Below are 27,304 nucleotides of genomic sequence, written 5' to 3'. Positions count from 1 at the left end.
CCAATATTTAAGGAGATCACTGATAAACTGATTTAGAGGACACAAAGCTATCTCCACAGAAGTCAGTATGTTATTAGAGTCACAAAACATTAAATCACATCAGAATACATGTACTACTAGAGTAATTTTACTCTATTTTTCTTTATTGCTTTCTTTCCTCTCTCCCAACTATTTCACTTAATCAACAAGTATTTACTGTCTATGATGAAAAGTGCTGCATTAAGAGTTAAGAATGAATACAGGGAAAAAATAAATTAAAAGAGGGTCCCTGCTATAAACTCCTACAGTGTAGTTGGGAAGAAAAGATACATATAAAGAAATACCAACTAATATGAGTCAACCTTTAAATGTAATCTAGCTATCTAATCAATATGACCTGAAGGAGTTTAGATAGGAGACTATACCTTCAACCTATGTTACTTAACTAGCCCCCATCCCCAAGTTTTCCATTTAGTATGATCATAAATGAGAAATTAAAAAAAATTTTTTGATGGTAAATTAGACATATAACAAGTTATACAAAGTACAGCTTATTTTCTATGAAAAAGGAATTAGGCCCCAGAGATGGACAAAGCTTTAGACATACCTTCATTTCGGTTCTACAATGTTATCATTAAAATTAGTATTGGACTATCAGGAAAAAACAGTTCTGAGAGAACAATTTTATTTTTAGAAGATTAAAAAACCTGGGCCTATGATAGTGCTCACTCTAAAATTTTACTATTACCTGTATTTTTGAAGTACACATTAGTTATCTTACTGAATTACCAACAAAATCAAATGTCTTTCTTTGCACATGTTAAGTTCACTGCAAGTGTTCTATTTTTAAATGAAAAAAAAAATTTAATTCTAAATTTAAAATCTTCAAAATGAAATGAAAATGTGAAGTATTCATGAATTTCCAGCTGTTTGAAAACCTTGGGAAAGAGATGAAAAATAGTTTATTAGATACAAAGGCAGGAAGGAAAATCTTAAGTTAAACCCAAATAAATCTGTTTAAGTCCTATGTGTATAAACAGTGTACCAATTCAAAAGAAATGGACTTGGAATCTGGTGTATGGTCTACTCCCTCAAATTCAGCGTTATGTGTGTCCAGAGCTAAGGTTTATGTTGTGATGAAAAGGTGAGAAGTCACAGTGGTGAATTTTAAGTGAGGAATAAACCAAATAAAGAGAATACACTTTTAGTAGCTATTTAAAAATTGAGAGAGAAATGAGAATCTTTTCTTTTTCCAAAAGCTTTTAAGTCAGACAATTATAAAATCTTACTAATCAGAATAAAGTATACATATAAATTACTCAAAAGAACAAATTGTATTCTTCTAATAAAAAAATTACTTTTGGTTAGTAGTCATTAACTAACAAAGTGTTGCCTACTAGAGGTATTCTACTTGCTTTTATTAAAAGATGATCACTTTATGTAGCTATTAAAAAGGGCTGCTAATAAAATTTCCTGTTTTCTGGGGGGATATGTCTACTTACTGCCCTGACTTGTTGAAACCATTAATTTGCACAGGAACCCCATCCTTTTCCCCATAGAAAACTCATAAAATCCCAGCCAAGACACAATTGAAATTACTCAAATTCATGTTCAAGTGTTACCTAACTTTTTAAAACTCAGGCTGACTCTGATACCAAAATTCTCATCCCTGATTCTGTTATTAGTTGAAAACCACTGATATAAAACTTAATTCCAAAATATGGATATGCTTAAAATATTACATTCATTTTTTTCCTCGTCCCCCTCACCTAAAGCTCAGCATGTTGGATTCACTCTTGACATCTAGTTCTTTTTTTACTAAAAGGTGTTTTGTGCTTGAAAAATGCTTATGTTCCCCATTCAGAATTTTCTAGACCATTAAACACTTTTAGACAAAAATAGCAATTAGTAATTATGACACAGAATTGGAACACATACAAAAACATCCTCCCTAACTGACCTCTTTCATTTTGTTAGGGTGAATGGAAAGTGGTAAGAAATGTATGGTTCTAATGACACAGACACAGTATTGAATTATCATCTTCAGGGTTGACTTACTAGTAGGTGGAGGATGGTAATTTAATTGAAAGCACCTTCTCCACTAATTATTTTTCCTTTCATAAATTACTGAAATACTTCCATAAGAAATTTATTTCTTACACTGGCTTTGAGTTATCAAGAGGCAAGCATTAAAATAACACCAGGAAAAGGGCATACTTAACGGTGTGAACAAATCTCTTTAGGAATGAGATACAGAATAGGGGTCCAGCTATGGATGGGTGGTAGTGGCATAAAGGGGAAGTGGGAATGTATGAAAAGAGAAAGGATATCTGCTTCTCTTGCTTAGGGCCAAGCCAAGTTCTTTCTACTAGTTGCTCTCATGAGTTGCTAGCTTAAAAGTAAAATTCATGCTGGTCATCAATCTCCCCTACCCCACGCCTCCAAGTCCTGTCAGTTTAAAAGTAACCACACTCTGATTGTTTTGTGAAGGCAATATTTCACTATTCCAGACAGACAGTAAGTGTTCCTTTCCCTAAGTAAGGAGTTTTGCAAATCTCCCTGGGTAACACATTCTAATAGGTCACATATTACAGAATTTCCCCTTTTATGTATGCAAATATGTCATTCTGTACATTAGTAACACACCCGCGTTTCTAAATATTTTGTGTCTATAACTGACAGTCTGTTTTTCACCAAAGCCTCTAACCTTTCTGGCTATCTTCATACCTGGCTCTTTACCTATCTTGGGCGTATCGGTCTGATTTACTCCTCAAATGAATCCATGCACTTTTTCTTAGAACACCTGTCACCATCCTTAGAATGTTGATTCTGTTTTCAAAGATCCTAGGTATCCTTCATTTCTTTCTTCACCTTTCAGGCATGTGGTTCCTATAAGGTGTTCTGCTAGGTTGGTCCCTCATCACCTTTCCCTCTCATAATCTGACAGTGATCCATCAAAAACATACTCTAGGTATCTCCACTAGATTTTACACTGGTGTATTGATTTTGAATCTAAAGCCCTAGATCACTGTTCCTTAAACTTGGGCCCACGGAGAATATATTCTTGAGTATGTGTGAAATCTTTACAAGTATTTGTCAACTTTGTATTGATGTTTCATTGATAAACTAATAAAAAGAAAAATCTAATCAAAACACGTTCTGTATTTTCTGGATGACCACCCCACAACAGAATATAAACATATGATTTTTGTGCTTGTACCTGCTGCCTTTTTAAAATAATCTTTTAACTTTTAATGCAGTGTTTCTCAAAGTGGGCTAAGATGATGTATTCTTGGGAAGCCATGAATTTTAAAAAATACTAGCTTAGACCAAGTTTTTGTAGCTTAATGAAGAACATCTAATGTGGTAGTAAAGATTATCTAAAAATCGAAATGAATATATTATTCAGCACTTCTTCATCTACCAGGCAGGTCTTTGTTATAAAAGTTTTAATACATGCTTTGTTGAAGCAATGCTGACTATATGCAATTTTTGTTTGTTTTAAAAGCTAGATCTGGGTCTATGTGGAGGGGGAGAGAGATCCTATTTTAAACCTTCTAGGTCATAGCAAGGAATCAGATAAAAGTTCACATAAAACCACTGGAGCTACTCTGAGGACAAATCTTCCAATCCATGAAAGACGACATTACCTGTCCAGGACTACACATCCTATAATGTAACTAATGAATAAACTGCAAAACTGTGGGGATAATAATGAGGGTGAAGATGGGAGGTGAGAGAGTGAAGGGGGTGGGGAATGAGGAACAAAGGAGATGTGAAGATAAAGAAAACAGACTAAAGATCCATTTAAACTTCCGACATCCAAGCTAAATAGTTATAATTGAAATTTCAATATTATTTCCTTTAGCAGTCAAACTAAAATCTTTTAAACTCCTGAAGTGTGAATCCATTTCCCACCTTTAGAAGTGACTCTAACTAAAAAAATAAATCCTTGTGAGTACCTTAGCTAGTTGTTAAAAACATAGTTTTACCTTTCTTAAAACTTTTATGCTTGCAAACATTTTATGGCAATTTAAAAAAGAATGGGAAAAGACACTGGAAAAATTAAAACCCAGGAATTTCTCTTGGAAACTGCCCAAAATGTTGCTGATTTTACAAACTGGTAATATTAAGATATTTGAAGCTGGTCAAAAGCTTCAAGAAGAGTTGCTGGTATCTATCTGTTCAGTACACAAGACAAATGAGAAAAGAAAAAACATGTTAACTTGCAACCATACATTAGTCTAAACCAAGATTAAATGTAAATTAATCCTTAAAGATGCTAAAAAAAAAAAAAAAAAAGCAAATTAATCCGGCCCTTCAAGTCTGAACAAGCAATGTTATTTTTAGATGTGAAATATATTTTCTTAAGGTTAGGATTTAAGAATAGTATCTCAAAAGAATAGTTAAATACTGCAGTTTCAAATGACTGAAAACTTTACCACCTATTTATATAAAGAATATAATATCTGTCATGTATAATCCATGTATAAGCTCCTTGAAGGTAAGGATTATTGTCTTCTAAAACTTTGCAACTTTTAAACACTTAACATAGTGCTTTGCATATATTAGATCCTACATAATTATGTATAAACTTAATTTTCCTTGGTTATCCACTTGCTATGTTCAGCACATCTATCTTTCCTTTCTGTCCTGCTTCTATTCTTTGAGAAGAGATTTTCAATTAAGAAAACATACTTTTATTTAACAGTTAACTAAATGAAGTCTTTAGTTTTAGTTCTTACTAATAACTACGACACACAGTTCTATTTGTTTCCCTTTAAGTCCATTCAGTACCGTATCGAAAATAATAATTAGAATACATTCAGGACACAGGGATTATGACTTGAAAAACATTAACTGGGTTATGAACAACATAAAAGTAAGAAAATACTTTGCCATTGGCCCTCAAGTTCAAGGTATTTTTTTTTAAAGAATTAAGTAACTTGTGATACAAATAAATATTATTGTCAAGTATATCAGGTTTCTATTTCTTTTTTTCCCCATTATTTATTTATTTTTAAAATTTTTATTGGAGTATAGTTGCTTTACAATGTTGCGTTAGTTTCTACTGTACAGCAAAGTGAATCAGCTATACGTATACGTATATACATATACGTATCCCCTCTTTTTTGGATTTCCTTCCCATTTAGGTCATCACAGAGCACTGAGTAGAGTTCCCTGTGCTATACAGTAGGTTCTCATTAGTTATCTACTTTATACATAGTATCAATAGTGTATATATGTATATATGTCAGGTTTCTATTTCTGATTAAACCCTTTATTTGCTGGGATTTCCCAGCTGTGAAACAGAAAATTCAGTACTTGACTCTCTGCCAGGTAACTGATGAATATCAGTCCTGTTACTCTTAAAGACATGCATGCTCTCCTGATCAAGTCCACGAAGAGTAAGCAGAAGGCAAAAGTGTTAGACACACAGATTAAAAGAAACCAAATGTATGAAGCTTCAATTCTTTTGTACATGTCCATCAAATATAAAAATATAACTTAAAAAAAATTCCTATAACCTTCTCTTTAGGTAGAAAAGGAATTTCTATTAATATTTACTGAATTATAACTGAATCCACTTAAAATGATCTATCCAGAACTGAGAAACTATGTAATGAATATAACTGGTACAGATGGGTACTTAAAACTGCCACGGGCGAACTCCCTGGCAATCCAGTGGTTAGGACTCCACACTTTCACTGCCGTGGGCCCAGGTTTGATCCCTGGTAGGGGAACTAAGATCCCGCATGCGGCATGGTGCGCCTCATACAAACAAAAATACTGCCATAGCTTTTCAGTTGTTTACAAAACTGCTGTTAAAAAGACTTGTTTCATTATGAATTTATACACCGTACCTAATATTTTGAAACAAAAGAAATTTGTTAAAAACAAAACACCTTGTGGCCTCAATGACTAGAGGGTCATAGTTAGCAGAGAAAAAAACTTGAACAAAATCCTTTACTCTAGTAATAAATAATTAAATACATATTTGAAAGACCTGACCCTAAAACATTGGTTCTAATGTAGCTTAGCTGTTGCTTAAACCTTGAAATTTTTTAAGGGAAGAAAGAAATGGTACTAAGTTGAGACATAGTACCATTACATAACATACATAAGCATAAGGCAGGAAAAATTACACAGACCAAAACTACTATTTTTTTTCTGATGGTAGGGGAAAGGCAAAAATAAAAAAAGTCTTATTATCTACGATGTTAGCATTGCATATTTGTGATTTAAGTTCCCTGAGAAGTGCATGCATGCCTAAAATAATACTTTAAATGCTTATTTTATGCTGATATATGGTAGCGTCATAGAATTCTAGAACTGATTGTATGGAATTATTTATGTTACATTCTGAATCCATACATACACAGTACTGATGATACAATAACATGTGCAACAAACATTTTCTGGAAAACAGTCGAGTCACATAGATCTGGAGTGTATCAGGAATGTACAGTAGAAAGCTGCAAATATTTGGCCATATTCAACTTAAGAAGGAACATATTAAAATCACTTTTTTGTTATGGTATTCATTGGTAGAGAAAAAATTCAATCTATGGTCAAATCTAATTATAAATGCCTATATATGATGGTTTTAAACCCACTTTTTGGCACAAACTATTGTGAGTAATTTTTGGTACAGGAATTCCAGTTAAGTTAAATAATTTGAACAATGTCTTAGAGTTGGCTCAAAAAAAGATTTGACCTAATATTCGTCAACTTCCTACTATTTTTAGATTTCTAAGAATCCTGCAACCTGAAGTCATAATAGGTATTTATCCATTTGAGCTTCAAAAGGTCATTAAACTTCACAGACTCATGAACTTTATATAACGGGATGCCATTTTCCTTACCTAAATTCGTTTGGGAGAAAATTAACCAACTAATTTGGAGAAATGATATGCCACCTTCCAATCATTCAAACAAATCCAATTTTCCATAACAACCTTTAAATAGATAAATGTCTAAGTCAAGTTTGAAAATAAACAGTTCAGTAATTAAAAAAGACGGAACACTATTGAGACCAAATGTCAACCTAAAATGATTTAAAATCACTTTGAAGAAGTTTAACATAACAATTTTGCATACTAAAATACACCATTTAGGAAATAATTTGGAAATATATACATTTTAGACAAAGAAAGAATATCAACAGTATAAGTCAAGCCACACCTAGCTTTGCCTCTGGATACCACGCATTTTTTTGCAATGTATACATTACAAAGACATTTATAAATTCTACATACTTGTATACATGTGATAAAGAGAAGACTATCCACAGAAGAAAACAAATCAAAATTACATTTTAGATTCTCTAGATGTTATACATTATTTTACAAGGCCTATGTATATTAATTTGAATACAATGTCTCTTAAGAGGAAAAAAACTTTCCAATCTCAATTAGAGAGGTAAGTTATCAGACCAAAATTACAACTATTCATAGGGAACCTCTTTAAAAATCATTTTTCAGAAAGAAAGCTTTTAATGGTACTCCTGAGAAGCAATGCTTACATTTAAGCAAAGTTAATACAAGAAAATGAAAATTTTCTTTAACAAAAGCAGACAGTATTGTGCTATGATGATCTGACAGCAGCTTAGAACCACTTTGCCCATAGGGAATTCCCTACGCATTGTGCCTACACATTCACCATACCAGGCACACACATTCAAAATACAAGCCAGTGGTTTTATAGGTATCAGTTAGGACATTTTGGTTAAAATGTGAACCACAATAACAGAGTTTAGTTTCTTAGGTTGGAAAAAAAAATGTAATAGGTTAAGATAAAGTTCCTTTCCTCGGTAGGATCATGAAAATAAACCTTCAAAATTCACCCTGAGAGTCTATTTAGTGGATAATGAAAAATGAAGGAGACGAGGATATACTTGGAACAAAGTGACAACTTACCTGATATGCCATTCTTGCTGGTGTTCAATAAAGCTACAGATGCTGCAGAAACTCTTTTATTGTTCACAGTCTGCCCTGGTTTTCTTGAGGTACATTCTTCACTATCACTGTCCTGTAAATTTAGTAGCCTTGGCTGGAAACACTGTAGTCGACATGATCTGATATTGCTTAATATTTCAGAAAGGGACAGTCTATTCTCACAATGTTTATTGGAAGCATTGGTCCGAGAGAAATTAGAAGAAAAGTCTATAGTTTGGGAAGCGCTTGAAAAACCATTCAGCATTTCGGGGTCTATCTGTTTCAGGACTGGGTCATGTTCTGTGGATATCCGGTCCATTATGACCCTGAAAAGCAATATAAAGCCAAATATTACCTAGAAGAACTTAATAACATTTTCTTTATACCTTCCCTTCCAGCCTGTAAACAAAAATCAGGTCAAAACAAATAGTTTACCTTCCACCTCTGCCAATTCGCCTCCTTGCAAATCCTATGCATCTTCTCGGGACTGTGAGCATGGTAAGGCAGTGCCTGTATCGCAGCTTATCCAAATCTACCAGTTCTGAATTTTCAAATGAATGGTTAGTTTGGTCCAAACGGGGCTGCAAAAAAAATACATAAATAAAAATTAAAAACAAAAAACCCAAAAACTCATGGAATGATTCTGAAATGAAGAAAAGTTAAATCATGATAAAAATAAAGTAACTACAGCATTAGCCGAGGAATTAAAATTTAGATATAAAATTTTAAAATTAGGGTTTAAATATTAACCAGGTAAAATTCTATAAAATTGACTCAAAAGTTCACTCACCAAAATAACTCAAACTAAATTTAGTTCATGACTACAAATACGCTTAAGATAATATTATATTTTAAAAGAAATATATCTTTAAAGAATAATGTGGCTTTTAACATTTATGTAGAAAAGTAGAGATAATGAAGTTAGTAATTTATAGACTTCCTACAGAGATAAACTAGAAGGAAATATTTTGGAGTAAAAATTGCACTTCAAGAAGGTATGCATGGGTCAAATTCATACTTCCTCTTTACTCGTAAGAACATACAGTCCATTTCTTTGCCTTCCTATTTCTTCTAGCATTCTATTTTTCTATGTTACCACTTTCTGTCTCCTTTTTCTCAAACACATAACTTATAAACAATTCTCTACACCTCTCCTACATTAAACACACACACACACACACACCTGAAAAAGCTATAAGTGTATATGTTTACCATAATGCAACAAGACAAAAGGTCTCCAAAAGCCATATATGAGAGCCATCCTCACTACTCCATCGTTACACCTTACTTGAAACCTTAGCATCTGGGAGTGAGGGTCATTCCTTGATATAATCTGCACCAAAACTTGACTTAACAGCACAAAGCATTTTCTAAGTGGGACAAAAAGTTATGAATATAATTATTTGACAATATATTGCCATGGGGGAGGTTTAAAAATGATTCCTTTATGTTTGATACTTACTGGGTTTGTATGGAAAAGATGGGCTTGCCCAAAAGTAAATTTCAATAAACACTCATCAGCCACCTAGGGTTCCATTAGAGATTCTGGGCTCACCTAACTCCAGCAATGACATAGTGAGTAGCTGTCGTAACTGCTGAAGTTATAGTTAAAGCCCAAAGTGAGCTAGATTTCTAAAATATGAGCAGTTATCATTTCCAAATAAAGGGTTCTGATCTCCTTTGAAAGGACTCAGTACCTTCGAGCATCTTTTACTGGTATCTGCATAGGGGATATTAAATAAAAAATGCTGATTGACTTCCCGTTTTTAGATCAAGACTAAGTCACCTTGACATGAGTTACCTGTTAATTCCAGTTCACAAAAACACCACAAAAAATAAAGTTCTTACAGCATAATACTGGCATCCTGCCCGCCTCCTGAAAGCACAGGGACCATCAGGATCATTTTCTTCTTCAGGTTCTGATATTGGGGACGGTACCTAGAAAAAGAGGCATGAAGCATTCCATTTAGGAGTTATCAAAAGTCAACAATCTTTGTAATGGTCTAAAATTAGAATCTGATCACAAACAGTGAATCACTCCTATATTACATACAGTAGGCAGTGAATTCCCCAAAACATTTAAAGATTAGCAAAATTTTTCTATGGTTAAAAATCATTCTTCTTAATGGACTGGTTCTTGCAAGTAAGTTCACATGGTATTGCTTAACTATTTCTGAACATGCAAGGGCTATAGGCTTAAAAAGAATTAGTATGGTTTTTATATATCCCATTTACATTTTGTAAATATTGTATGTGGCCATAAATACTTTGTAATAGTAGTTATGCTTCACCTATAAGTAGAGATGTTTTTACACAATAACTTTATTTCTCTATAATAAAGCCCAAAACTAGGAAGATAAAAAAAGGTTTATGAATAGCCTCCCATCCCCAAAAGCCAAAAATGTCATACATTTCACTCAAAGGGGAGTCCCTTATTTCCCCACTCTTTTTTATAAATCACTTTCTAAATTTAGCAGATCAGAAGCAGAGAATCAGAAGAGGAAAGAGGACCTGCTAAAAGGTAAGCAGACTGGTTGCAGAGAGAAGTACTAAGCCCACCACCTGACAGCAAAAGAATAAAGACTTTCAAAAAGCTGTCACATATTAAAAAGCATAGGACCAAGTGATACTAGGTCAAATATCCCTATATAATCTGAGTGGACCTCTAGGGCAGCACTGATATATTATACAACGGCAAACTTTACAAATGTCATCAAAAACACATTAAGTGAAATACAAATATACTCTGATATGGCAGGGAAATAATATGGTTTAGATAAATTTCTACCCATAATGTTTAAAATTAAAAAAAAAAAAGTTTTAGTACTTAAGTTTCAGTTGTCTCGCAATTTCACTTAGGAGTACATCTCTTTTTCTGACAACGCTGACTCAACCATATTTACTTGCAAATTACCTCACGAATCCCTCTCTTCCTATTTTGAGAGGAAAAATGCTTTCTCCACATTATTTCCAAACTGTGGTAATTACCACTGAGCAGGGTCATCCAGGGGAGAAAGGCATTTGTTTGAGGTTCCAATATACCTCCACCAACACTATGGGGGAGACACAGAAACAGTAAGCTGGGGCTAATTCTTCTTCCTGGGGAACCAAACCCAAACCTGCAATTTGAAAGGAAATCCCAAATGTGAATTTTACACTTTGGTTCCTTTACAAATCATCTACCTCTTCTAAAATATTTACAGGAAGTGTCACAAAGCCTCAGAAATTTTTTGCATCCCTTCCTCCTGACTACCCCAGGAGGGGATTCCAGGATTTGGTCTGAGACATAGGAAGAGAGAGCTGATGTTAGGAGAATCAGAAGCATGATGGAGAAGAGACTGGGTTTTTATTCTGCTCTGCTGCAAATCAGTTGGAGAAGTCTGGTTAAAATGCTTGTTCTCTTAAGGCTCCCTATTCCTTTGTTCTTGTTTATTGGACAAAGAAGAAGCATATATTATTTTAATTATCTTTTTAGCAATAAAATCCTGATTTTGTAAGAGCTACATTCTAAATAGCTGCCTCACTGAATAATGTCCAACTTTAGGTACATGCCTACCTACAGTTTAGCAACAGGGGGATACCATTATAAAAATTAATGTTGTCAAAGACCTAAGGACTCAGAGGAACCTGAAAGTTTCGAAATGCAATTTCATGTGGGAATGGGGACTATATGAATAAACATATGAATTTAGAACAGAAATGAAGATCCCTTAATAGATGAGGAATATATGACTAGTATGCTGAGTGTGTCTAACTATCAGGATGGATGGACTGATTCAAGCAATAGGGAAAAGTTTCTACTGGACATAGTATCGCCTGGCATCATTCTTAAAGGGCTGGGAGTGTACAGCAAAACTTTACTGGCTTTTATAAATGCACTTATCTAACTATGTCATTTCTTACTTAAAATTCTTTAAGAACTTCCCAGTATATATAATGTAGATAGAGGCCATTTGCCATCTGACTACTACTCCAGGCATCATTCCGTTCACCTCTCTTCCCTTTTGTGTTTTATGTTCTAGCAATGCCAGACTGCTAGCAGTTCCCTCTAATATGCTGTTTTCTCTGCCTTGAGCCCTTCCCTACATCTTCTACCTGGGAAAGACCTACTATTTGTTCTCTCATTCCTTCAAAATGTCATCTAATTAATGTCCCATGACTATTCAAAGCCCTGCCTGAGTCTAACTACATGATCCTCTGACAATTTTAATAAATGATTTCACTGAAGTGCTTTTTAAGGGCATACAAAATTAAACACATTTTTGTGCATTTGTTACAACGTGTATGAATGCTAAAATATTATCTGGGGTAGAAAAACTAAATCACCTACAAAAGAATAAAACTAATATAATCTAGCCAAAGGGGACAAGTTTTATGTAAACTCTAGATTTTAAATAGTTACAACAACAAGGTGTTTTATAAACTGTCTTGCTTCCAAACATATCTGTAATGTTGGTTAAAAAAAAAAATGTTTTTTAAATCAAGTTAAGTCAGAATGTTAAAATATGATACAGCTTGTTATAGTACTCTCTTTAGGTTGCCTACAACATATGGAAAAGAAAAAAGGAGGGCATTGCTAGATCAGGTGCTAAACAATGTATGTTTTAAATTGATCCTTTAATATATAAAATAAAGGTCTTGTTTTAAAGATAGCACATATGAAACAACAATTAAGATTTTTAAACTGCATTTTGCTATAAAACTGTTGTAATATAACCAAATAATTATTTTCACAAGTTAAAACTTGAACCAGTTCTAAATTTTCTTTAGAATCAAACAGTTATTGCCAAACAAATTAGCAAAATTTACACTAAAAGTTGTAAAATACAATGCTGGTGGAATTATTGTTGGTGAATACTTACAATGATGTATTAAATGTCTTAAAATATTTATAATCTTTAGTTCAGGAATTCCATTTCTAATAATCTATTTTAAATACAGAGGGAAGAGGTAGAGATGCTAATTTTTATAAAAGGGAAAGCTGAAAACCACCTAAATGCTACACAACAGAATAAACTTTATTCAACTGATAGAAAATAACAGAAGCACATACCATTTCAGTAACTAACATAAATAACGTGGAAAATGTTTATGTCATAACATTAGGTGAAGAAAGCAAGAATCAAAACTCTAAGATGTCAATTATGTTTTAAAATATAGCAATATAAAAGACTAGAAGAAAATGTCTTTAAAATAGTTTTAAAACAAGCACCTGTGGAAATTCATCTTCATCTGAGCTGTGAAAGTCATATTGCTTAATGTCACTCTTATTGATCACAGGCAATGTCTCAGGAGTGGGTTGCTGAGATGTTATCAAAGCCTCTGCTTTAGGCTTCTTTGGGTACTTCTTCTTTTGACGAACCACATCAGAAGCCTCTTCTTTCAAAGACAAATGATGCGGGTGCTGTTTACATGACGATTTTTCCCCCAAAAGGAAGAAATGAAAATCATTTTAGAAATCACAAAAAACTATACTGCTCTTTGAAAAACATACATTTTTACCCCAGAGGTGATTTTATTTTCTGGTTTTAATATGCAAAAATTATTATGTGACCATAAATTGAAAAATGTTTTGCTTTCACAAATTACAGTGAAAAATAATTATGACACTTAAATTTACTTTTTACATTGTTATCAATACTTAAACTAAGATGCTAATGATTTTTAAAAATTGTTCTATTATGCAATCCAGCATTTAAAAAGTATTTAAATTCTATTTTAATTTTATGTAAATCTACTAATTAATGATGAAAATTAACAACTATTTTTATTTGTAAAATGACTTGAATTAGATTATAAATTCATAAATTCATTTCTATGCTCATTTCCAATTTTTAAAAATGTCCACATGTGGGGTAACTTTTTTGAGACAGATAAGCTTATTAATTAGGAAAAAACTTCACTTTTTCAAATGAATAATTACTGCCTCAACTGAACAATAATCAAACTGTTCTCAGGTACCCCAGAGTTCAGTGGTGGTATGTGAGAGGCCATCTGGCAAAGAGACTGACTGATGGGGTGGGTTCTAGCACCCACCTCTCCTCAACAGAGCAGCTCTGTTTCTGTTTTAACATATTGGCATTCTTTTAATAAATAGGGATCTACTACTTTAAAAAGTTTGAAAATGACTGTTCTAAGCATCAAAGTACAAGCACTATGAAAGTGTAAAAATATTGAGGAAGTTATACCTTTCCCCATGTAGCTCAGATTTTTGTAAAAACTACTTTAGGGTCAAAAATGTTACACATGATGAAAATGTCGCTTAAATGCCAAGTTACTGAGATATAAATGGTTTCATACAATGGATATAGCTATGACATCAAAAAGAAACCCCCAACTTCTCAGAAACTACTTATATTTTAAGGTGGGATGTGTGACAAAGGAAATATAGTTAACTATGTGAAATAGGGTAGAGCAACAATGGATGCAACCATATTTCTAAAATTAATATTTAAATAGGGTGGGTATTTAATCTTAGAAATGATCTAAAATAAGAATCAATATATAACAAAGGCTGATTCTGTCAGTAATTTGGGGTTGAGATTTTCATATTCTATGCCTACCAATAATATGCCTTGGAAAAGCATTGATTTATATAAAAAGGATTTTTAAAAATAATGTACAAAATGACATTTATTGTATTGTTTATGGCGAAGCAAGTGTGATTTAAAGGTTAGGTGGGCTAGATGCCTGTGATTAATAAGAAAGAACTTTGCTGTTTGAATTGACATGAGTTGAATAATGGAGGAGTCTTCCTGCTCCACATTCTTCCTTGACCTTTAGGAATGAACCCATGAAAACTGAGGATTGTGCACATTTTTAAAAGATGAATTTTCCACAAACACCCTAAGTCACTTTTAAAATCTTGCTACACAGTACAGCTCTACTGTCTAAATGCTCAGCCAATAACCTGTTTCTTTTTAAAATCTAAGCTCCTTAAAGGTTTTATTAATTTTTGTATTTCTCAGCTGAATACTTTAATATTCACTTGGAACAGTGAATAATGAATAAATACAATTCTTCAGTCTAAGAAACTAAAGTAATTACTAGTGCTCTTTATTAGGAAGAAACTGTGATCTAGAAGTTATAGGACTTTTTCAAGTCAAGATAGATAGCAACTGATAAATGCTGGTTATGGCAATGGTGATGACGATAAGAATAACTTCCAATAGTCTCAATGAAGAAAGCTTTAATTTTAGATTTTGATGCCTGCCACTATGATGCAGGATTTGCTAAGGCTCGTGATAATAACTAAGCTTTAATTACCCATATTCTATAAAGAAGCAGATAGCATAGTTGAAAGCACACGGTCTTTGATGTTAGACCTAGACTCAAATTTTGAATCTGCCACTTAGCAACTGTATGATCTGGAAGTCACACAGAGGTAAAAATCTATCTCAAAGGGAAGTTATAAGGATTAATGAATCAACATGTGTATAAAAAATCCTAGCAAAGTGCTTGGCAAAAAGTAGGAACTCAAGCATGTTAATAACGTTCTTCCTTAACCAAACTATTATAAGACAACTTCAGAAACCAACTGTCTGATCAATACTACCATACATGCTTCTCCCCAGAAGATATTCACCTTAGTTTTACATTCTTGGACTTTGTGATGATTTCCATTATGAAGAGTTGCTGGAGTGGCATATAACTCTTTTTCTGATCTATTGATCTTCACTTCATTAAGTATTTCACCACCATAGTCTCCCAAATGATATCTTGAAAAAGAAATAATATGTAAGAAAATGTTACAGTTTAAAAATAAAAAAGAAATAAAAAAAACAATGATACTTCATTTACTTGGAACACAACTAATCAAACAGAGCTAACAATTAATCAGATTATTCTTAAGAGAGAAAACTTACGGGAATAAAGAAGCCCATATTTGGGATTTAGTAAAAACAAAACCACCCTCCCACCCCCACCCACCTAATCTCTAAGGGACACAGAAGACGGAATCCTCATATATTTTATATTTTCAAGCACTAGGAAGTGATGTTTAGAACGCTTACCTCAGCAAACACACAAAATTTTGTTAGGTTTAGCATAGTCTACTTAATTATGTAAGAAAAGGATGATTACATCAGAGAATACATTTTCAAAATGCAATGAAACAAGTATTTCCTAACTAATCAGAAAATAAAATGAAAGAAACATTTATTTCTCTCAAATTTTGTCTAATAGAAACTTTAATACAGAGAATTGGACCAAATGATCTCCAAGTTCTTTTCTAAATACAACTCAATGATTCTGCAACAACAACAAAAAATTACGTATAACAGAGGATCTACACTACAAACAAAAATATCCCCCAAATTTGCAACCCGAACTGGTAACTTAATCTGATTTAAAAAAAAAAAAAAAAAGTAGTAATCACAATTTTCAAAAAATGTAGATTCTGTTAGATAATCAATTTCAGTTGTTATAAAGCTTAAATTTGGTTACATTTTGCCTATCATTTGACTAAAGCTGTTACTGGTTTGTAATAGTAGCAATGTTACCTTTTTTCCACAACTTCTAAGGTTAAGTGCAATAATTCTCGTTTTGTTTTCTCTCTTCTCTTAATCATTTCCAAAATTGTTATGGCTCTACTAAACTCTCGTCTCAGTTTCAACATCTTTTCATAAGAGGCTTCATCATTCTTACGATTCTATTGAAAATAACAAGTTTAGAAGAATAAATCCAATTGTCCACATTTCCAGCTACATTCAACAAAATCTTATCAGACCCAAATTCATTCTATAAAAGCAAAATGTTAAAAAAATCATCTAAAAAGCAACTACATTAAGAGAACCTATTTAACTCTGAAAATAAAAGTATAAGCAGGGCTTCCCTGGTGGCGCAGTGGTTGAGAATCTGCCTGCTAATGCAGGGGACATGGGTCCGAGCTCTGGTCTGGGAGGATCCCATATGCCGCGGAGCAGCTGGGTCCGTGAGCCACAACTACTGAGCCTGCGCGTCTGGAGCCTGTGCTCCGCAACAAGAGAGGCTGCGATAGTGAGAGGCCCGCGCACCGCGATGAAGAGTGGCCCCCGCTTGCCGCAACTAGAGAAAGCCCTCACACAGAAACGAAGACCCAACACAGCCAACAGAAAGAAAGAAAGAAAAAAAGAGAAAATTGTAGTCTTAAAAAAAAAAAAAAGTATAAGCAAATATCTCAATAAATATTAAAAAAAAATGTTGCCAGCTGCTGAAAAGATGGAATGACATAGAAGGGATAATTCCAATGTAAACAAAATTTTAAAAGTCTGTCTGAAACAAAACCTACTATATCAGAAAATGTAGTCTTTTCATATTGTTACAAGGTATTTTGCAATGACAGAGGGAAACAGTTGTCAAATCAAGGTTACCTAAAAATAGCTAAAATGAGTGGCTTATTCATCCATCCAGCTCTGTAATTGGGGACTGGACAGTTCAATACACTACAGTGTAAACATTCATAATGACAAGCAAAGCTTCACTTCAGAAACTCAGATATAAAACTGATTGTGGGATATAAAGGATCTCAAGGAATGGAATGATCATGCTTCAGTGTAGTAACACCTCATTGCAGAGTAGAAAAGACACCTAGTGAAAAGTCTGAATTTCATTACAAGTTCTTACTTTGAACTGTAAGAAGTAACTTGAACTAACTCACAGGTGAAAGTCCTATCTAATAACTAGAGAAGGCGCAACTGTAATTAGCAGCATCATTTGCATATAAAAGTAACTGTTAATAAAAATATTTTGTTCAATTAAATATCCACAGAACACTTACTTTATATTAGGCATAGAACTATTTGTTTAAAAAGAGACCACTACCACCCCTCCTTCTATATGTCTAGACAGACTGCATTTAAGCAAGCTTCCCATACCTGACTTAATAAAGCAATATGACATTAGAAAGAACCCAAAGAAAGCCAGGTTTCATACTGGAGGATTATAAAAGAGAAAATAAAACTTGAGAAAGATTCAAAGTTTTACTTTTTTTCTTTTGCGTATAGTTTCTTATATTTGAAAATTAATCATCACCTATAAGACATTACCTAAACTAAGTCCCATTAAGGTAGTGCATACCGAATATTAAAAAATACTATGTTAATAAACCATCCTTTTATCTTATCCAAAGGAAATCAATCTTTTTTCCCCCTTCAGTAGTACTATGTGACAAAAGGCAAAAAATCTAAAGCATTGTATTAAGCAAATATTTTTTTGTAACTAGGCAGCAATAATACCTTCCGATTGAAAAAAAATTAACATTACCAAGAGCAAATATTAAAAGTGCTCCTCTGTATAAAGTATTGCACATGCTCCCTATCCTCAAAAAGCTTAAAGTCTAATAAGAATGAGAGAGATACAGATTCAAAAGATGAATAATAATAGCAGCTGAACCAAAAGTGCACCAGAACCTTTTAAAATTGTCCTCCTTTTCACTAAGCGTTCCTCTTGGACTGTGTGCTTCTCCCCTTTCTTACTCATTCATTTCCCGCTCTCTTTAGGCCCAAATAACTAGTGTTCCTAATTTTTCTTTGCCCCAGTCCTGCCCTTTCTGCTCTACTTTTTAACCTTTTATTGTGAAATAATTTCAGATTACAAAAAAGTTACAAAAAAAGTATAAAGAATTCCCATATATCTTCATTCAGATTCTCCAAAGGTTAATATTTTACACTTGCTTTATGTATCTCTCTTTATGTATGTATCTATGTATGTATGTACTTACATATTGTTATGGACCGAATGTTTGCATCTCCTGATAACTCATATGTGGAAATCCTAACTCTCCAATGTGATTTTTATTTGGAGGTAAGGCCTTTGGGAGTCCTGTAGAATGGATTAGTACCCCAAGAGACCCCAGAGAGATCCCTTGCCCTATCTGCCATGTGAGGACACAGCAAGAGGACCATCTATGAAACAGAAAGTGGTCCCTCAATAGACACCAAATCTGATAGTACCTGGATCTTGGACTTCCCAACCTCCAGAACTGAGAAATAAATGTTTGCTGTTTAAGCCACCCAGTCTAATGCATTCTTGTTACAAGAGCTCAAATGAACTAAGACACATATACATGTATATATATAAACACATACACACATACATAAACTATTAGCAATGGTGTTTTAAATATTTTTTGAGAAAAGTTGAAGATATAATGTTCCTTTATCCCCTAAACACTTTAATATATATTTTCTAAAAACAATGATAATCTTATACAATCACAGTACCATTATCGAAATCAGGAAATTAACATTGATATAAAAACTATTACTGGGGCTTCCCTGGTGGCGCAGTGGTTGAGAGTCTGCCTGCCAATGCAGGGGACACGAGTTCGAGCCCTGGTCTGGGAAGATCCCACATGCCGCGGAGCGGCTAGGCCCGTGAGCCACAATTACTGAGCCTGCGCTCCGCAACAAGAGAGGCCACGATAGTGAGAGGCCCGCGCACCGCGATGAAGAGTGGCCCCCGCTTGCCGCAACTGGAGAAAGCCCTCGCACAGAAACGAAGACCCAACACAGCCAAAAATAAATAAATAAATAATAATTAAAAAAAAAAAAAACAAAACAAAAAAACTATTACTTAATTTACAGACTTTATTCATATTTTGCCAATTGTCCCATTAATGTCCTTCACAGCAAGAAATAGTTATGTACGTATTTTATATATTTATATAATGTTGCTATAAAGGACATTAATGGGACAATAATAACTTTTATTATTAAAATTCATTAATAATAATAAATTCTTTTTCCTGGTCTAGGACCCGATTCAGGATTAAAATTGCGTTTAGCTGTCATGTCTCTTTACTCTCCTATAATTTGGAACAGTTTCTCTGTCTTTCTATGGTGATCATGACCTTGATAGTTTTAAAGAGTAGAAGCCACTTATTTTTGTAGAATGTTCCTCAATTTGGGTTTCTTTGATGTTTTTCCACAATTAACTTCATGTTGGAAACTTTTGGTAGGACCATCACAGAAGAGACACTGTGTCTCTCACTCAGCATATCAGGAGTTAAATGATACCTATTTGTCCCATTACTGCTGATGCTTTGATCACTTGATTAAGATGGTGTTTGCCAGGTTTCTCTAGTCAAATTAGAATTTTTCCTTTTTTAATTAAAAAGTATGCTGTGGGACTTATATAAGCCTCTTGTTTCTCATCAAATTTCCCCCATCAGTTTAGCTTCCATTAATTCTAACTTTTGCCAGAAACAATTGCTACTATGGTGGTTGCCAAATGGTGATTTTTGAACTCCATCATTCCACTGACATTCATAAGTTGGAAATCTATGGTAAGGAAAAGTGTTCTCTTTCATCTATCTATCTATCAATCATCTACTCATCCATCTATCCATCCTTCCATTTATATCAGTATAGACTCATGGGTTACTTTATGGGTTATAATCCATTACTCTCCTTATTCTGACACACAAACTTGCCCAGATCTGATCAGCAGGGTCACCCTTTAAGCTGGCTCCTGAGACCTTCTGACATGGCTCCAACATTCTCAATCACATTCTTATATTCTGGCAAAGCAGAATGTTCCAAGCTTATCTTTATGCTTTCCTAGCACCAGAACTAAAATCAACCATTTTTCTAAGGAGCCCTGGTTCCCTTTAATGGAAAATGGTATTTAAAATCAAGATTTACATGCTACTGTAATTGCTTCTATACCCTCTCAGCAAACAGAGCTAGGAAATAAGCCTGTAATATATTTATGTACATACCCATGCATAGATCTATATCTATTTCTAGCTATATCAATATTAAAAACTGTAAGTTCATACTGACATCTTTTCTGTGCTTTTAAGATGGCCCTACTCCCTATATTCAAATCTACTCAATTCCCTTTACCCTTCTTCACAACTGTCTCTGCTTGGAGCAAATTCCTGTCTTCTTGTTCCAGTTACATATTATAGTTCTGACCAACTGCCAAATCTATAGGGAAGTGGTTTTCAAACTGCTGTAATTTAGAGTTAACTATAGATCTTTTTAAACCAAGGCTAATTCACGAGTGATTGTTATGTGCAGCCAGACTGAGAACCACTACCCTGGAAGTTTCCTCTCCTAACTCTCTTGCCACACAGAGGGAGGAGAGAAGGCACAGACGTTAACAGTTTTACCTATGGGGTTAAACATATAAATGTACATGCTGATTCACGACTTCCCAGTCAGTGCACTCAGACACGCTGGTACCTTAACACCATGTCATTTGAGAATGTCCTAAAGCACTTAAGCACTCCCAAACTAAACATTAATTTAATGATTAAAATTAAATTATAGACTTCCAAGCAAATATTTCAGAAGTCCTTTACTCTAGCCTTTGCATCAGCTATATAAATGTTTTTAAGTTTGTGGGAATAGAAAAGGAAGCAGAGGACCTCTGTTAGCTAGTATTCATTTTTGCATATCCCAATGCCTGACCACCTCCTGAACACCTAGGGTGTTCACTCTTGATTGCTTTCCTAACTTCCTCATTTTAAAACTCATAGACATTTCTAAGCAGCAAGAGTGTACATGAAGGGGAATAGTCTTTGGTCCCATAACTGAAACAGAGAGGAATAAAAAGACCATTGGAAAAGAAAATATACCACCTTGGAGAGGAAGATGAAAATAACAGGTAAGAGAAAGGGTAGGAATCAGAGTGTCAGGAAATTGCTGGCCTAGTTATTACACAATGGAGAAATGCCTAAACACAGGAACCTATTTCTAGCAATTCTCAAAACACGCTGGTTAGAAAATAGTGATTTAACCTATTTAAGAATAAAACATATTTAAACATTTGGAATATTGTTTGTATGTCAATAAACACTGATAATTTTAAGTACTTCATATCCGTTCACTAAAAGAAGCCCAACAGTACTTTTCCTTCAAAAGACATTGCTCTAAGTCTATGTTTTGCAATACATCTGAATCAATTACATTTCTTTTAAAAAGTAACTGGAAGTTCAGATTTTTTCAATAATTCAGATAAACCTCTCCTTCCTCATGTCCATATTTATAATGCTTTACTGTATTTACAAACTTATCTCTTATAGTCTTTTCTAAACAAGGCACTAAATCTTCAAGAAATATCTAATATTTCCTTAGCTAAGAACCAAAACACCAAATTGAAAACTCAGTCAGGGTTAGGGAATGTCATATACATTTGGGAAATCCAAGAAAGAGTTATAAAAACTCTGGTTGTTAACTAGTAGGGAAGTTTCCCCTAAAATGTACTATCCCTGGCAGCTGTTATGCTTCACAGCTGTTATATTAACAGCTGACAAGGACAAGCATTCAATGTTAGGAGAAACAGGAATCCACAGAAAATGCTTTGCCTCCAATTATAATTCCTCATGGTTTTTACATTTATATGTTCCTAACATTCTGCAATGTTAGAGAATGTGTTACCGTGTGTGATGTTTACTGTTAATTATGAGAAATGGAAGGCAGTGACTACCAGTCTGAAACAATGCTTTCTTCTATACCGTATCATTTCACAGCCTGAGACCCCGTTTCTCTTAAAATTCTGGCTCATCTTGCTTCTGAAAGCCAGATTAGGACAAGTTTGTCAATTCGAAATCTGACACAACCGACAACTCAGAAAAGGAGAAAAAGGTTCCATTGTGTTACTTGAGACTGTTAGCAGAACAGGCTTGAAAATGAACCTTTCCCAACTTCCCATGACCCCACAGTAGTTAGAGGGAGTAAAGTCCATTTTCACATGCATGATTTAGAATATGGTTTCAAAGGAACTCTTAAGCTTCCCAGAGGATATGTATAGAATGTACAGTTTACTGAAGAATTCAAAACTTCAGTTTTCCTCCTAACACGAATTTCCTCACATCACTTCAACTGCAAGCCTAAAATGGTATAACCAATAGATTAATAAAGCCCATAGGTATTAAATAAACATTGCAAACAACTGGGGGATAGAAGCTACTGAATAGCAGGCTTTCTAATATAAAGTTCAACAATGTCATTAGCTTCTCTTTATATTCGAATTACTCAAAATTACTCAAGCTATCAGCAAAAAAAAAAATATTGGTCTTAAATACTATCAAGGTACATTCAGTTAAATCTAATTTGCATATTACCTTTCGAGTTTGCATTTTCTCTGTTCTCCTCCGAAAGGCAACATAAGGGTCATTGTTGGTAGAGCCATCTCTTTTCTCTTGTTTTATCTGAGGAATGAGGGATGGTCCCCTGCAGTTTTTACGTTTTCTCACCCAGTAGTCATATACAGCTTTAATAAGGTAATCATCTTCGTTTAGCAGCAGTTTTGCTTCTTGAAGTGTTACAAGCTAAATAAAAAATAAAAAACGTCATCAACTACAATGCTTGAAAAAAAATTAAAATTAAACTACACCTACAGGGCTTCCCTGGTGGCGCAGTGGTTGGGAGTCTGCCTGCCAATGCAGGGGACACGGGTTCGAGCCCTGGTCTGGGAAGATCCCACATGCCGCGGAGCAACTAGGCCCGTGAGCCACAACTACTGAGCCTGTGTGTCTGGAGCCTGTGCTCCGCAACGGGAGGGGCCGCGATAGTGAGAGGCCCGCGCTCCGCGATGAAGAGTGGCCCCCGCTCACCGCAGCTGGGGAGAGCCCTCGCACAGAAACGAAGACCCAACACAGCCATAAATAAATAAATAAATAAAATTTAAAAAAAAAACAAAACAAAACTATACCTACAGGAAAAAATGTGATCAGTCTAACAATTATGATCAGATATCATGATGGCAGAAAACACAATTCTATTTAATCTAACAAAGACTTTATTAATAAGATTTACCAAAATTAGAAATTTGCCCCAAGAGGTAGCGAGTTCCACCGCTTAAAATATTTAAGAAGCCTGGATTAATGATAAGACTACAACAGATTTATGACTCAGGAAAATCTTGAACTGGAAGACATCCAGGGTCCTTCAAAATTCTGCTATTCTGGGATTCCACACATTGGAGGATCTACTAGTTTTCAATAGTCTACTAGCTTCTTTCAGTGTTTTTGTTTTTCAACAGAAACTAGAATTTACAGGTGGTTTCTTTTTACCTCCCTCCAAAATAAACTATGAATATTTTCTAATGTATTGCAACTAAATATACACATGCCTCCTTTGAAATTGAAAAGGACAAACTTAGCATGTTTCCAGAAGTTTCAACACTATGCAATCTTGAATTTCTTGTACCAATTACATATATAAACAATTCCTCTAACAAAGCTGATTAAATACTAGAGAATCCTTGTTCTAAACACTCATTTTGTTAATGACATTGTCATGTCTGGGACAGTGGCATCTCAGGGATCTATTTCTCCTTTATCAGTGCAGCCAATATATGCTGACATTATCTCAAAGTAAAGTTTGTAGAAATTTGCTTGGTCACATCTGTTTCCTTGCTCCTTGTGAAGATCAGAGAGGCTAATCAGCTTTAGTAAGATGGATTAGGGGTTACACATATCCATTTATAGTGAAGCTTAGAAAAAGATTATGGAGTTTTAGGGCTGTGAACCCTTACTGAAGTGATGCTATCCCAATCTTCTTACTTTTTAAAAAAAATTTATTTATTTATGGCTGTGTTGGGCCTTTGTTTCTGTGCGAGGGCTTTCTTCTAGTTGTGGCAAGCGGGGACCACTCTTCATCGCGGTGTGCGGGCCTCTCACTATCGCGGCCTCTCTTGTAGCGGAGCACAGGCTCCAGACGCACAGGCTCAGTAGTTGTGGCTCACGGGCCTAGTTGCTCCGTGGCATGTGGGATCTTCCCAGACCAGGGCTCGAACCCGTGTCCCCTGCATTGGCAGGCAGATTCTCAACCACTGCGCCACCAGGGAAGCCCTCTTTTTACTTTTACCATTCTAGAGATGAAGATTCATTTTCAAAACAAATTGAGATATCTCCTAAAAACTTGGAAATGAGGGGAAAATTTTTATCACTGAAATTTTAAGATCAACATACTAATCAATTTGCAGGTTGTATGAATTCATTTGAAGAAAGCATGACTTAGCAAATAAACTTTTGCTATGATCTGACTTCTCATATTGGTATAACCTCATGGAATAAATGTAATAATCATTTGGACTTCCAGTCCTATGATGGTGCTTACTAAAGCTAATTAGTTGGTTTCTTATTATAATTTGGCTGCCAAGATGGTTTGACCACAGGAAGAGAATACAGATGGTATCAACTCAAGTATTCTAGTCCACATGACAATAAAATTATAAGTGGCCATTCTTTGGTTTATTCAAAGTCTCAGTGGAGTCAGCTTAACTGCATCTGAGACGCTGAGTAACTTGACCTTTAAAGTGGAGAGCCGCAGCCTGAAACATGAGATCAAACCAAAAGAACCAATATTTCCAAACATCAACTTTAAGTGGACACTCTCCCACTGTTAGCTGAAGTTCTCTGGAATGGTGATGTATACCTCCAAAGTCTACAAGGACGGTGGCAGAATAAAAATAGAGCTTTCTGGATCTAACAAAATTCCACCAAATGCTTAGAGCATAGCATAACTGGTAGCTCTCATGTGCTCTGGGGACCAAAGGGAAACAATGCTGTGATATGCTATATGTGCTTCAGCTGTTTGGTCATTCTGCTTCCGGTAAAATTTTATAACCTTCACTAATTAAATCAAGAACTTAATCTAACCTTTGAGTGGGGAGGAAGATAATCTCTTTCCTTCAACCAGCAGAGCAGTGGTGAGTTTCTTATATAACAACATTATCAAAATAACACTACTTCCTATCTTCCTGCAGGAGGTGTCAGGAGATTAAAACACTGCCTCAGATTTTCTTCTCTGGTGCTTGCCCCTGCTTTCAGAAATGTCCTGCCTGGTGCTTAAGTACCCTCTTTATATCTGAGGTAATAAGAATTCAATACACAGTTTAAACATCCTGACATTACTTTCCTATGTTAGCTGTAAGTCAACAACTGCTGGTTTTATATTGTCATATGGCCAATTTTTATTTTATTGGATAATTTTGGTTTTAGTCATTCTGTAAAAATTATCTTTAGCTATTCTAGGGCAACTAGTATCAGTGCCTCTCTACTATCATGGTGACAGCATCAATTTGAGTGGACGAGAACTATTTACAGATAAAGTAGTCACAAATTATGTGACATGATTAAAAATCCACAAAAATCAGAATCCTACTACTTTTATACCTAAGGAAAAAGCTCTGCCATTTAGCATTTCATCTACTAGAAACTAGTATTCAAGTGGCAAAGGGGTCTGTGATAAATTTACTATTTCCAAGACAGCTCTGACTTACTTGATTTACTTATTTTGGGGGCTTAGGGATGGGAGATAAAAATTCTTCTTCTAGACTGCAACAAGCTCCATGAGGACAAAGATCATTTAGTTTGCTTATATACAAAACTCATGGTCTAGCAATTTCAATAAATGCACAAATTTAATACACAAATGAATAAATTACATGTAAAAATTAATGCTTTTACATATAAAATAGCCAATTAAGCAGTAAGTAGTTAATAACTACTATCAGCCTATCATTTGTGCTATAGGTTGTGGGGAAGATAACAAAAAAAACTTTAAGACAAATCCAGTACCTAAAGAAACTTACAGTATGGGAATTAAGGTTAGACAAATACAAATTAAACAATAAGAGAACAACGTAAGAACTTCACAACTGAGTATTAGTGCAGTAAGATAGAGGACACAGCCACAAAAAACTCCATCCGTGAGTGCCTGTGTTGGCAGCTTACGGTACAAGAATAAATTCTGAGGATAGATACCAAAGGAAAAGAACAAGAGGTAGAGGAGAAAAGGAAGAGGAGATGAAGAAACAAGAAGAATCAGGAAAGATGGAAGTCAACAAATCCAACACTACAGGGATATTAAGTAGGACGCAGACTAAAATGAGGCTCCTGGATGATAATTAGGAGGCCATCAGTGACCTTAAACAGTGCAATATCAGTAAACTAAAATGGACTAAAAGGTAAACAATATGGCTTATCTTTTGAAAATTTAACTGTGACGTTAAAAAAAAGGAGAGACGTAGGGTAGTAGTTTATTGAAAATTTAGGGACTAAAGGAAAGGGATTTTAAAAATCCATAAGATCCTGAGTTTTGGGAGTCACTGGAGAGAGAATGAATACAGTATGGGATTATCTGGAGTTAAGAGAGTAAGTTAAGTTTTGAAAAGGTTAAACTTGAGAGGTCTGTGGACGATCTAGATGGAGATGCCAACACGCAGCACAAAAAGAGAAAAAAGAAAATCCTGGGGCTTGAGAAAGTGGTCAAGGCTAAAGGCATAGGTATTACTATAACCACAAAAATGCTCAATGAGGTGATATTGCCCCCCAAAATAATCAGGACAAGAATACCAAGAACAGAATTTCAAGAAACCCTGATGTTTGCAGGAGTTGAATGAAACGGAGTCAGTAAAAGAAAATTAAAAGGAATGGTCATAAAGAAATCATA

The 27,304-nt window shown here is 34.5% G+C and overlaps 1 protein-coding gene across 2 annotated transcripts in view; it reads right to left on the bottom strand.

Moving 5' to 3' along the window:
• The window catches only part of EPC2 (enhancer of polycomb homolog 2), a 106,779-nt gene that overhangs the window by 6,180 nt on the left and 73,295 nt on the right, over positions 1–27,304 (bottom strand). The window contains exons 4-10 of one of the 2 annotated variants that reach the window (XM_007183034.2): positions 22,969–23,175; positions 16,418–16,566; positions 15,502–15,634; positions 13,129–13,320; positions 9,765–9,854; positions 8,352–8,497; positions 7,899–8,242 (exon numbers count right to left, since the gene is read on the bottom strand). In XM_007183034.2, coding sequence (XP_007183096.1) covers positions 7,899–8,242; positions 8,352–8,497; positions 9,765–9,854; positions 13,129–13,320; positions 15,502–15,634; positions 16,418–16,566; positions 22,969–23,175 — 1,261 coding nt within the window. The remainder of the gene's footprint in view (positions 1–7,898; positions 8,243–8,351; positions 8,498–9,764; positions 9,855–13,128; positions 13,321–15,501; positions 15,635–16,417; positions 16,567–22,968; positions 23,176–27,304) is intronic. The other variant, XM_007183035.2, reaches the window with a different exon arrangement.

This window comes from Balaenoptera acutorostrata, chromosome 8, assembly GCF_949987535.1.
Source record: "Balaenoptera acutorostrata chromosome 8, mBalAcu1.1, whole genome shotgun sequence".
NCBI lineage: Eukaryota > Metazoa > Chordata > Mammalia > Artiodactyla > Balaenopteridae > Balaenoptera > Balaenoptera acutorostrata.
Note: the sequence above shows the minus strand (reverse complement) of the source record. Positions and strands in the feature narration are given on the sequence as shown.